Source organism: Rhodamnia argentea, chromosome 4 (genome assembly GCF_020921035.1).
Source record: "Rhodamnia argentea isolate NSW1041297 chromosome 4, ASM2092103v1, whole genome shotgun sequence".
NCBI classification, from domain to species: Eukaryota; Viridiplantae; Streptophyta; class Magnoliopsida; order Myrtales; family Myrtaceae; genus Rhodamnia; species Rhodamnia argentea.
Window position 1 is genome coordinate 9,492,449 of NC_063153.1, and position 13,487 is coordinate 9,505,935.

Genomic DNA, 13,487 nt, shown 5'->3' on the forward strand with positions numbered 1-13,487 from the left:
AAAGGATTTTACTATAATTAACACCTCACACATCTCGTTACATCATTTAAGTACAAGCTAAGAAAAGTATATATAGTAATAAATATTCATGAGTACAAGCCTAAACTATCAATGAAAAATATGGGCTCAAATTATAAAAAATTCTCCATCGGCTCGGGGCATTGCCTTTCTGTTGATAGGCAGTATGAATCCCATCTCAATAAATTATCCAATATACAGGAGATTGATTTTTTTTTATTTTTTCAATTTTTATGGTTGACAGCTACAATGGCGATGAGTGGTATATCATCTACAGCATGAACTTTGGCTCCATCCACAAGTTGCATATAAAAGGAGAAGACCCAAGAGAACAGAAGGCAAACTTCCACTTCAACCTCGTAAATTTCACATCTCTGCTTCAGATTTTTCACATGCTCCCGAGACGGCACGACGAGGGATCCTCCATGGATAGCCAAATGAGTTGGACTTGGAAACCATTGGCCCCATTGCCAGGTAAGTTCCCTTCTTTGTTGTTCTCGTTTGATCCCATAAGTGAGATGCGAAAACTGGAAAAGTTTCGTTTTTTTTTTTTTTTCTTTTTGGATAATTCTCTTGGGACCTGGATAGGTTCTCACCGATTTATTTCTTCAGTTCCCAATTCTATCTTAGAATCATGCTCATAGTTAAGAAAAAGGAGAGTGTTATCTCTAATAGAAAGCGTGAGAAAGAAGAATAATTTTCACAGATGCTCGCATCTGAGGCTGTGTTTTGTACGAGGAAATTTCCCAATTTCCTGATTTCATCTCCAAAATTCACAATGAAAGTAGAGTTGGGTAGAAATTTTGGTTGCCCGGTTTTCAAAATTGAACTTTAAAACCGAAAACGATCAAACTTGCCATTGTTTTGCACCAAGATCGCTTCAAAAGCTACACCAAGCATGCTCCTACAATTGTCGCTCCTGTTTTTTCTTTTTTCTTTTTGGGTCAAAAGAATTTTCGTTCCTGTTGAAAACGCTTATTTTTTACTTGCCGAACATATTTTCCAAGAAATGGAAGGTGAAAAAGAAAAAAAAATATTATATCGCATTACTTTATGAATGGTATGACAGATAATATCAATGGCAATATGAAATAAAAACTCACTAAAAACACATGGTCAAAAATAATTGATGATACAATACCTATCTTGAAGAGAACTCACGATCTCCGTTCAGGTTAACATAAATCTGTTTGTTTAAAAGTTTGCCATCTAAGTTTAAATACAGAAAATTTCATGTTGTGAATGAGCGTGATACCAGTCATTTATAGATGATCCAAAGCATACAGAGTGTAATTAATTTTTCTAATGTTATTTATGTTATCTCTCTTTTTGACAATAAAGAGTTTCACGTTAACATGAGTTCTGAAGGCACGACAAATGATGTAGATTCCCAAAACGGCGGCGGAACAACTGAAGGTTTGTTACTTTAAACTTTTAATTTTCATTTTTCTAAAATCTTGCGTTTCTTGCATTTTGGCCTTTTCAAATTAAAAAAAAATAATAAATTTCACTGCATATAAATGCTGACAATTTCAGATAAAATCTTTCATAATTTTTGAAATTTGAATTACATCTTGAATAATAATTGAGAAAACCCGACAAAAAAAATACTTTTTTACTTCCAAAGAGCTAACCGAGGCGCTCATAATAGAAAGGTACGTGGAGGACTTTTAATGTGCAATTTTTGCAGCCATGCCAACAGTGGTGGTCTCCGACCAAAAAAAAAAAAAAACAGTGGTGGTCAAAGAAGAGTATCGACGATTGTTTGAAGCCGCAGTGAAAGGTGATTGGAAATCTGCCGAGAAAATCCTCGATCAAGATCCCGAAGCAATGACGGCCGAATGTATGACCGTAAAAGGTATATCCATCACTGTGCTGCATGTTGCGGTTAAGGCCGCACAAGATCAGTTCGTTGAGAACCTAGTCAAGCGCTTGGCTCCAACATATAAAGTTCCTAGTAGTGCCCTCCACGATGCTGCCCGGGAAGGAAGAATAAGGATGGTGAAGGCATTAGTAGACAGAGTTGATGCTAAAGATGAAAATGCCAAAGATGAAATTTTATGCTTTGCCCTTGCGTATGCTATTTCATGGGCTCCTATGCAGAAGGAGGTTATCTGGTATCTGGCTAGGCGTGTAAAACAATCCGCCCCATCTTATGGGGCCATGAGCAGCCTAATTATGGCCGGCCATATGGGTAGGATTTCACGCTGACTTAGCTTATCTCATTCCTTTACTGTTCACTTGAATTAACTTTTTTGGTTCTTGTGTCGCAAAAGACGTATTGTTGCATTTAGCTGAACGATTCCCCGACTTGGTCAAATGCCAACATACCGACGATGATAGCCTGTTGGGAGACTTGGCGAAGATGAAGTCTCATTTCCGTAGTGGAGCGAGACTTAACTTTTGGGAAAATTTTATTTACAAATGTAGGTACCTCTTCTTGCGCTTCTTTTGTTAGACATGTACAATTCGAACAACTCCATCCACTTGGCGTTCACTCCGTGTGTTCTTATTTTTAGGTATCCCTCTATGCTTGGTCGATACATACAACTCCAAAGACATGAAGATGGATCGAGGTAACTTTGTTAATCTGCTCAATGGATGGACTAACATGACAAAAAGCATATCATTTAGGGATCCTATTGACAAAAAAAGTTAAGGGACAAAGAGTACCTCTATTTATACCAATTAATATCTAACATAACATTTTGTAAAGTTAGTCAAGAAGTGTTACTCAATGTCAAATTGCCAAGTATAATTATTGAGAACTGTAGATGTGGATTTCAGGCCACTGAGGTTGATTGGTCAACATTGTTTTCTAACATATTCAAGCATTGTTAAATTTAATTAAATGTGCAATTTCCATTTCCTTAGTGCGATGGGTATCTTTTTGCTCATCATTAATTCCCAGTTTACTGACATGATTGTTTTCTCCTCTTCGTGGTGGAAGCACGTGAGCGGTTCAAGATATCACTCTGGAATCTTGCCATAAAAATAGGTACGCAAAACTGCCATGTTATTTATAGATTAAGGATTTATTTCATCCATGGGAGAGATCTCTAATTGTTAGAGATAATTAGTGATTCTCTAGGATAATTTCTTATTTAGAGATGTTTTCTGTTGATTTTCTGTATCTTTCAAGATTGCGCGTATATCTTTGATTGTGTGTATCTTGATTGATATATATTACTTTAGATAGTTAGATAGTGATATATTACAAAGCGTATAAACAGGCTAACGTAATGTTTATTGTGAAATATCGAATCGCGCACAAATTCCTCATTTTTTCTTCCGCCACTACAAAAAAAAAAGGATTTAGCCATGGATTTTGCCACGAAAATTGACCAAAATTCGTCGCTAAACCGATTTGCGACGAAAATTAGCGACAAAAAAATATTCGTCGCCAATTCGGAGTCGCAAAATTTAGCGACGAAAAAATAAAGTTCGTCGCTAATTAGCGACGAATTTTGCGACGACTATTTATCCGTGGCTAATTAGCGACGAATAAGTTTCGTCGCAAATTAGCCACGAATTTTGCGACTAATTACTCTCCGTGGCAAATTAGCGACGAAACTTATTCGTCGCTAATTAGCCACAAAAAAAAATGTCGTCACTAAATTTAGTGACGAATTTTATGTTCGTCGCTAAATTTAGCGACGAAAAAAGAATTTTTCTTTGCTAAATTTTGCGACGCCGGATTAGCCACGAATTTTTTTTCGTGGAAAAATTCATCGCAAAACCCAATTAGCGACGAATTTTACCGAATTTTTCGTGGCAAAATTTGCTACGAATTTTTATTGGTCGCAAAATTCGTCACAAATTTGTTACGAATTTTTATTCGTTGCAAATGTTTATCGCAAAAGGCGTGTTTCTTTTTTTAGTGTTCCTTTTTATTCAATGGCATAGGGGGTGAGGGAGTCTTGGATGGCAACGGGTCGAGGGAGTCCCCGGGCTGAGGTGGATGGCGACGGGGCTGGCGAGCTGGACGGTGGCGGAGGGGGTGGGTCTCAGCTAGAGTAGGGAGCGTCGCGGGCAGAGGAGGAGCAAAGCAGGGGGGTAGTCGGGGTGCCGGGACAAGGAGAGGGAGAGAGACCGAGAGATGGAGATCGAGGTCGAGGGCTCGGGCTCGGGCTCGGGCTCGGGGGGGACGGCTAGAGGGACGGCTGCAGGCTGTGGGTGTCGCGGCCTGAGTTGTGGGGAACAGAGAGGCGGTGGGGTGGAGGTTGACGACGGCTACGCGGGGCTGGCGGGTGAGCGGCGATGGTCGCAACCGCGGGGTGACGACGAAGGCAGGTGGTGGTCAGCTGGAGGCTGGCGTTGGCTGGGGAGGCTGCCGAATGAAGAAGAAGAAGAAGAAGAAGAAGAAGAAGACGAAGAAGAAGATGATGAATAGGGGGGAAGGGGGGTCTGTTCGCACCAAGAGGAGGAAGAGAGAAGGTGAGTGGGGGGAAGAGAGAGAAGGACGAAGAGAGAGAAGGTGAGGGGGAGGCTGCCGAATGAAGAAGAAGAAGAAGAAGAAGAAGAAGAAGAAGATGATGAACAGGGGGGAGGGGGGGTCTGTTCGCACCAAGAGGACGAAGAGAGAGAAGGTGAGTGGGGGGAATAGAGAGAAGGATGAAGAGAGAGAAGGTGAGTGAGGTTCGGTGGGGGAAATTGAATGCTGTGGAGAGTAGAATGATAGAAAGGGGGCGGGAGAGTTTATAAAATGGGATTAGACGGGAGGAGAGAGTGGGAATCGCAAAATTTCAAAAGTTCTCTAAAAAATTTAGCGACGAAATAAAGTCCTTCGTCGCTAATTAGCAACGAAACACATAATTTCGTCGCTAATTTTAAAAAAAAATTTTGCGACGAAAGATGAAATTCATCGCAAAATTTGCGACAAATTCTCATTTCGTCGCAAAATGCTGATATAAATTAAATAAAAAAGAAAAAATAATAATTAGCGACGAAAAAATAATTTCGTCACTAATTTCCAGAATAAATTAAATAAATTTGCGACGAAATGTATTATTTCGTTGCAAATTTAGCGATGAACACTGTTTTTTCGTCGCAAATTAAATAAATTGAACATTTTCTTTTCTTTTTTTTTTCCTTCATATTAGCGACGAATAATACATTTCGTCGCTAAATTGGCGACGAAAATAATGAATCATCGCTAATTTTAATATTTTCTTTGTTATTTTTATTCATAGTGCTAATTTTGCGACGAAAAGAAAAGTTCGTCGCTAATTAGCGACTAACGTCGATTTTCGTCGCTAACTTTTAATAAAAGAATTTGTGACGAAAAAGGACGTTCGTCGCTAATTGGCGACGAAGCCCATTTTCGTCGCAAAGGAGATAGCGACGAATTAGCGACGAATAATTATTTCATGGCCATTTTCGTCGCAAATTAGCCACGAAAAATTTTTCGTGGCTATTTTCATCGCTAATTAGCCACGAAAAAGTTTTCGTGGCTATTTTCGTCGCTAATTAGCCACGAAAAATTTTTCGTGGCTATTTTTGTCGCAAATTAGCGACGAATTATTTTTCATCGCTATAGTCGTCACTAATGGGCGACGAATGTTTTTGTCGCTTATTTCGTCGCAAATAGCGACGAATATTTATTTTGTCACTATTTTCATCGGAAATTAGCGACGAATTTTTTTCGTGGCTAAATCCGTGTTTTTTTTGTAGTGCGCATTATTGTTTTCAACTTGGTACCAAAGCTACTGATCATTTGGAAACGGGTGCACATCGCACCCGGTGCACCTTGAGAATCCCGATACACACCCAAATAAATCCATCCCCGTGCCGAGAATCCCAATACACACCCAACAGAATCCATCCCCGCAGCTCGCTTAATAGTGTTCACTCCGTGTGCGCGAGTCCTTTCCATGATAGGAGTCCTTTCTATGATGGTAATGTTTCAACGCCAACTACAATGGTTTTCATAGAGTGGCTTTTCTTTCGATGCCAGCCATACAGACCACATCACTTAATAACTATTTTCCAAGCCAGCCGTATAGACTGCTTGATACTACGATGCCAGCCATATAGGCCGCGTAATTCAGATTCTGCTTTGCAAGCCAGCCGCATCGGCTGCTTGCTGTTTTCCCTCCGGCTTGCGACTTTTCGTGAGTCATTTGAAGAAGTCGATACATCATTAGACTCGCTGATCTCGGACCAGCTAAATCTAGAAGTTTCACCCCAAATAGTTGGAAGCCACCTCACGCATAGCCACATGTCTCCTTGCCAAGGATCCACCAAGCCCGCCATTAAGTGCTGATTTCGTGGAGAAACAACTTTTCGTGGCACTATTACATTTATTTCAAACTCAAGTTTGACTTAGTAATCATCTTAAGTTTAAGGGGGAATGTTAGAGATAATTAGTGATTCTCTAGGATAATTTCTTATTTAGAGATATTTCTATTGATTTTTTGTTTCTCTCGAGATTGCACATATCTTTTGATTGTGTGTATCTTGATTGATATATATTGCCTTAGATAGTCATATATTATAAAGCCTATAAATAGGCTGATGTACTGTTCATTGTGAAATATCAAATCACACACAAATTACTCATTTCTTCTTCCGCATTATTGTTTTCAACTTTTAAAGTGTAAATTGATATTTTCGGTATATGACTTTGGAATCATAGTTTTTAGTAAGAATCGGCTCATCATAGTTTTCAGTATGGATCGACTCCCCGTCTGTGTATTACAATACGATTAGGTTCAATCAATTGAAAGTCTAAAGGACATGTACGCGTTAAGTTAAACTATCTAAATACTCAATCGAAAACAAATATATTGACCAATCGCTCAATCTACTCATTTTTCATATATGAAAAAAAATAACTCTTTTTTGTCTGATGAAATTGTGTATGTTTATCGATAGGTCCATTTGTTCTATTTGATGCATGCATTTTGATTTTCAAGCTAGGTGAAGTTTGCTTTCTCCTTTTAAATCCATTGTTTTCTTCTCAATACCATACACGTACGCACGCACGCACGCACGCACGCACATGAGAATGGGGCTCAAATTTGAGAGACCCTTTGACCTTTGATTCTTTGTTATTGAAATGTTACGTGCAGCACCTATCATCAAAAGAATTGGAGAATCTAAGTTGAAGCACAAATACACGCATGACTTTGCAGAACTAGTTCTTACAAAGATGAAGGATCCTACGAATCCCGAAATGGTCGAGTTTTTATTGACTTCAGACATTGTGCTTAAGGCTGCATCTCATGGAATCTCTGAAATTGTCAAGTTATCTCTTGAGCATTTTCCGGAGTTAAAATGGGAAGAAAATTTCACAAAAGAGCTGATAAAAGAAGTTGTAAAGGGACGCAATGTTGAGTTGTTTAGACTAGTCAACACACACAACACAATTCCACGTTTGACTGACGATATGTGGATGAAAGACGGCCTGAAGGAGGCAGTAGTGGAATGGTCACCAAGACGTGCACCGACAGATGTTTCAGGAGCAGCTTTTCTTATGCAGAGAGAAATTCAGTGGTTTAAGGTCAGTTCGCCTAATTTGTTTGCCAACCTTCTGTGTTTTTTAGTTTACATTCACCATAGTAGCCACCCTTTATTTTTCTGAAGGTACTGGAAAATAGGAGCGATCCTTCTTTTAAAAGTCAGGAATCACGAGAAGAAAAAACATGCTGGGAAGTTTTTGTAGAAGAACGTAAAAATTTGCTTAAAGAGGCAGCGCAATGGATGAAGGACACATCGTCGTCATGTAGTGTTGTTGCAACTCTCATCACTACGGTAGCTTTCGCTGCGGTTTTTACAGTACCTGGAGGCAACAACAGCATTACAGGGATCCCAATCAGTATAAGCAAGGGCTCATTCATGGTATTCGCGGTTGCAGACGCTCTCGCTCTCTTCTCCTCTGTCACGGCCACCTTGATGTTCTTGGGTATCCTAACTTCACGCTACGAAATCGAAGATTTCCTCCACTCACTACCGAGAAAAATGTTATGGGGCCTCACTTCTCTCTTCGTCTCTTTGGCCTGTATGCTGGTGGCATTTGGCTTTGCTCTGGCGATCGTCCTGAGCGAACGATTCAAATGGATATACATCCCAATCACTTTGTTGGCTGCCTTTCCTGTCATATGGTTCACAATCCTACAGCTTCCCTTGTGTGTTCAAATGGTCAAATCCACCAATGTGCCTCACCTCTACCTCCTCTGAACCCGAGGAAGATTTGGAGAGAGAGTGTGTGTGTGATGTGAATGAAAAGTTGGATGGTGAAAGTGAAGAAATGGGAGAAACTTCTGAACTTAAGCGCCTCCCTCCTCGTATTAAAGTATAGGAGAATCGAATTGGAGAGAGAGAGAGAGAGAGAGAGAGAGAGAGAGAGAGAGAGCATAATGTTGCAAGCTGATAACAAACTGTTTTGAGCTACATTTTGCATTTCACCTGACAATGAAAGGTATGACTTTATTTTCATCAAAAGTCTCTCTCCCTCCCTTCTCCCTTCTCATCTTTTTCCCTTCTCATTTTGTTTTTCTTTTTTTCTCTATCTTTTAGATTTTTTCGTTGTTTTCGTAAATGATGCGATCGACATTCTTGAGCTCTGAAAATCAAAGAACAAGTGTCTCCGAAGAATCTATCTTCTCCATATCTGTTCGCTTGCTCCGGCTTTGACCGCTTATTCTAGATTGTCGAGTGCTAGTTTTCGAGACTCCTTTGCTGCTGCCTTCAACAGTCAATATTTCTGAAAGTGATTTCGTATTCAACTATATCTCTCTTGGAGTTTTTCTCTCCCGATTTAGATTTGGGGGCTCTTTTATCCTGATCTAGGGATTCACAAGGTATTTTTTGTGTTCTTTCAACCTTTTGGTGTTGTTGTGTTCTCTATATGATGATGGTCCTGGGATGTTGAACCTAGACGCACATCGCTTTTGGCAAAATCGTAGTTACTAAAGAGAGATTTATCGGCATGTGCTCATCATGATGTTGATCCGAGATTCAATGATGCGTCGCCGTTTGTACTTCGATACCTCAACGGATCCATCTTTGTGGAATGGGCGAATGTCTGCGGGGTGTACCAAGTTGATTTACTTTTCAGATTTCTTTGTTTTAGTTGCTTTGTGGGATTTGCATTTTTATCTTGAAGTTATGTATCCCTCTCATATGAAATGAAGATATACGTTTCGATAAATAAAAAAAAAGTTGATTAAATAAACAAGGCTAAAACAATGGACACTCTATGATCCGCTGGGAAGTACGTTCCTAGTAATTTCACTGGCATATGCCAGAACCATAAAACAAACACAAAAAGGCTATAAGTACCACAAAAATCACAACCAAATTCCTTTAAAAACCTCAAACTTTAAGTCAAGTTCCAAATCTATCCCGAACTTTTTTTTATCTTAGAAAAACCCCAACTTTAGGTTCAATCCCAAATCTACCCGAATTTTTTTTTATCTCAGAAAAAAACCCTAAATTTTAGTTCTAGTCCCAAATCTACCCCCGAACTTTCTTGTCTAAGAAAAAATCATCAATTTTTACTCTAATCTCAAATTTGCTCCATTATCCCTCTATCCAAAAATCGCCATTAATCATCTATAATTTTCATATTTTAGAACGGTTTCATTTTAGAGAATTTTTTTATTGGGATGGATTTAATATCCAAGTGAAAATGCCACGTCGATCGGAACTTATCACCCAATTACTTTGCTAATGTGGGTTTTTTAATCAACGTAAAAATGTCTCGTCAAGTTGGAACCGGACCATAGGGTAGATTTGAAAATATATTGAAAAATTTTGATTTTTTAAGACAACAAAATTCATGGCAGATTTGGGACTATATCTACAGTTTGGGGTTTCTTTCGAGGCACAAAAAGTTCATGGTAGATTTAAAACTGGACCTAAACTTGAGGGTGACAAAAAAAGGTTTGGGATAGATTTGGGAATCGAACTAAAGTTGGGGGTTTTTAGGGAAGGAATATGCTTACATGACAGTTTGACAGTATTGTAAGTTATTTTTTACCGTAGATTTACACGTTATCACCGCATATTTTGCATAAAGCAGTTATTCATTAGAAATCGTGGGGCTAGAAATAATGACTGTCTTGTTAGACTGTCAAATCAGCAACTCTCTTTAGGGAATTAGGCCAAGAAATCACATGCTATTGCATAGCATTTTGAAAATAGAGAACTGATTGCACAATTGCATGATCGAAGTCATGTGCGAAATGCGCATGGACATCGCTTGATAGGATGCAACGACACCATGCCTAATCACTGTTCCAAATCATCCTTGACATGAATAAATCTGCCGGACAATTATTGGATTTTCGTCCCTATAGATATATCTCATAGATGACCAAATATTTTTAGTAGATGTAGAGAAAGGGAATGGATGTAAAAAGTGAAGAACAAAAGCAACTTATGAAACAAATTTGCAGATAGTTTACCCCTACAATGCCTCAAAAACTCGTTCTCTCTTGCTTCTCCAGCTAAATGCGAAATCCAAGCGAACAGTTTATGCTGCAATCAAGTGTAAATATTAAATGCATGCTAAGAAAAAGACTCGAACCATCGAGGCATTCCCATCTCCGATCTGTATGCAGAAGAATATGCCCAAATCCATGACCCAGAAAAAATCGAAAACCTAAAAGTTGTATAAATCACGTTACGAAATGGGTAAAAGATCATTTCAAAGGCACGATAAGTAATGCCCAGTCGATAACACATCACCCATGCATGGGAACAACGACAATTTTAGGCCCCACTACCTGAGAATAAGCAACTCAGGAGGCCAACATGAAGTCCCAGAAGGAGAGCAATTTTTCACTTAGCCATGTTCGAAAGTTTCTGGACGAACCATGGTCTCGAGCACACCAGGCGCCAGCAGTTCCCGGTTTCAATGCAGTACAGAGGAGCCAACCAATGAACGTGCCATCTCTTCACCAACGTCCGCTAAACAGTATCTGGATAGCTCAAAATGGCCTCCACTCTATCAAGGGATGCTTGCAACCGTCCAGAGTTCATGTCGAATAATGGCTCATCAGTGCCAAGGCTCCCGTTAAACGAAACATGCGACTGGAACCTCGGACCTTGTTGATACTTGAGATATATTCAGCCACGTTAGCACGCAACGAGAGGTCAGAGATCAAAGGAGCCTCGGACCTGGAGATTTAAGAATTTCGTCACAGGAATGTCTTTCGAGATGATGCACTCAGTCTCGAGGTACAGGCTCCCTAGATAAACTTCCGCCGACAACTTCGTTTGAAGATCATTCCTTGGAGCCAGGAAAAAGCTAATCAAAATGTTAAATCGAGAATGTCGTGATGAGGCTATGCTTCATAACCGCATCAACTGAACAAGCAGAGTTGACCCAGGCCTTCAAGGCCCCGGCAAAGTGTCGAGAACCATGAATCATAACGAGTCTGCAAAAAAGCAATGGATTAATATCATAATGGTTTAACGCTCTCCGGATCTCCTTGACTGACATATTGACTTGACACAGAGCTCTAAAAATGGACTTCTACACACGGGGACAAATGAGAGGGCCTCGACATGTAATGACTCCCGAAGTTGCCATATCATTATTCTTTAGCCCATAATCACCATTCGTTAATCCTACGTGGCTCGAATTTTTTTGCCAAACTTACCAATAAATCTTCAAAATTAGGAAACAACAAGTTTCATGGACGACGAGATTTGAGATCATTCATCCCAATAATCAAATTTCCACGTCTAGCCATTCTTTGAGTAGTTGAGAGCCAGAGAGAATTCGAAACGCACCATCTTAAGTGGCTCTGTATCTCTTAGCAATGTGTAGGGAAAGTAGACAACGGAAAAGAAGCTGGGGGTTTTCTCATGTCAACTTTGCTTAAATGTAATTCATTAAGAACTTGGAAATGCCATGTAGGACTAACTAACGGCGATTGTGGACGAAAGTCTAACGGTGGTAGAATTGAGACAAAAGTATTGAGAGTTTTTTATGAGACAAAAAAAGTTTTGGATATAATTGAGACAAATACTAAAGTTGTGGTTTTTTTGGGTATTATGCCAATAAAATTGGGCCAAAAGTAAAAGTTGGATTTTTTTATTGTATTAAGTTGGTAAAATTGGGATAAAAGTAAAAATTGGAGGTTTTTTATGAGACAAAAAAAATTTGGATATATTTGGACCAAATGCTAAAGTCGTGGGTTTTTTTTTGGGTATTGGCACTATATTATTATAACATCCCAGGGCATTATTGTACCTACTTCGCGGCTCTATTATTCTTTACTTACTCATTTAAAAAATGACGCATGCGGAAACGATATCAATACAGAGTATTAGGCCATACAAAAATAGATAAACATGCATTATTGACACCTAAATTTTGATTTTTATTAAATCATGCATGTCAAGCATAAAATGAGAATTATTCATAATTCTCTCAAAAAAAAATAATTTCCTCATGCCTTGCGTATCTAATTTTTGTCGGTCGGGAATTCGAGCCAGAGGCGAAACTATTAAGATTAAATTTGACGGCGGCTAGACCAAACATAGTCCGAAACTTTTTTGAATAAGGCATAGGAGGGTGCCGAATTTTCTCAAGCCAATTGGACCCAGTTTCAAGCTTAATTCAATCCATTTAAGCTCACGTTAATTATTAAGAAGTTCAGTTAAATGTCCAATATTTAGAAAAAGCCTTGATTGAGCCCAAGAATGTGACACGAGCCCATAGTTTGATCAGAAAAATTCGATTAACACATTACATAGGGGTGCCGAAATTCACACGGGTTTGAACCCATTTTTCAAATTCAGTTCAACCCATTTTAGCTCTTATAATTAGCAAAGTCACTTAGCTAATTGCTCATTTAATTAATTAAGGTCCGACCCAGGCCCGGGATCGCCCCACAAGCCCACAAGAGCACCAAATATTCGGCCACCATTATTGCCACCCTTGCTTGGCCAAATTCCATACGGTCCTAGGGGGATTGGGACTCTTTGAATTTCGAATTAAATCCAGGAATTTTGTTAAGAGGGTCTTATCCTTGTGAGTGTTTTAAGGATTTAGAACTCTAATCTAAAGCTCACATTAGATCCCATTCTAGCTATGACCTTTAATCCAATGTCTCATGACTAGTCCTACTCCTACTAGGACTGAGAGACTAACCTCTATATAAACACACCTAGCTCTCAAGCATAAGGGATCGACACTCTTGCAATTTTCGGCAGCCACAAAGGAGAGAGAATTCGAAGTTTTCGTAAAGTTGAGGAGTTCGATTGTCTCCCCCGAGGTCGAGACAATCCTCTCCTCAATCCCACCAAACCCCTCCCAAGCCGTGCGGTTGCTTCCATTCGTGCGTGTTGCTTGAGCTTCGTCGGTTCGTACACCACCCTTCTAAAATCCAAACCATTGAGGTACATAGGTCAACTTCATTTCGTTCAAAAGCTTAAACAATGTGTTGCTTTGTGTCACTTTCGTTAACCTTGTTAAACTTCATCTGTTCAAAAGCTCAAACAACAAATCA

The 13,487-nt window shown here is 39.3% G+C and overlaps 1 protein-coding gene across 5 annotated transcripts; it reads left to right on the top strand.

Annotated features, from left to right (window-relative positions):
- Positions 1-373: 373 nt before the first annotated feature.
- On the top strand, positions 374-8,303 carry LOC115753693. Of its 5 annotated transcripts, none has more exons than XM_030692416.2 (9): positions 374-492; positions 1,360-1,434; positions 1,709-1,739; positions 1,770-2,212; positions 2,295-2,444; positions 2,538-2,594; positions 2,969-3,016; positions 7,092-7,522; positions 7,606-8,303. In XM_030692416.2, exons 1-9 carry the CDS (start codon positions 411-413, stop codon positions 8,197-8,199), a joined length of 1,911 nt encoding a protein of 636 aa, XP_030548276.1. In that variant the 5' UTR covers positions 374-410; the 3' UTR covers positions 8,200-8,303. The 5 variants fall into 5 exon arrangements, with proteins under 5 accessions (XP_030548276.1, XP_030548277.1, XP_030548278.1 ...); XM_030692417.2 differs by having other exon boundaries at positions 1,387-1,434; positions 1,709-1,738; positions 1,769-2,212; XM_030692418.2 differs by having other exon boundaries at positions 1,405-1,434; positions 1,709-1,738; positions 1,769-2,212.
- The last annotated feature ends 5,184 nt before the right edge of the window (positions 8,304-13,487 follow it).

What these genes read in the sequence shown, in the direction of transcription:
- LOC115753693 (XM_030692416.2), top strand. Translation starts at nt 411, where the DNA reads ATGCTCCCGAGACGGCACGACGAGGGATCCTCCATGGATAGCCAAATG. An exon ending in GAATCTTGCCATAAAAATAG is followed by an intron (nt 3,017 to 7,091) that starts GTACGCAAAACT and finishes TGTTACGTGCAG; the next exon opens with CACCTATCATCAAAAGAATT. An exon ending in GAGAAATTCAGTGGTTTAAG is followed by an intron (nt 7,523 to 7,605) that starts GTCAGTTCGCCT and finishes ATTTTTCTGAAG; the next exon opens with GTACTGGAAAATAGGAGCGA.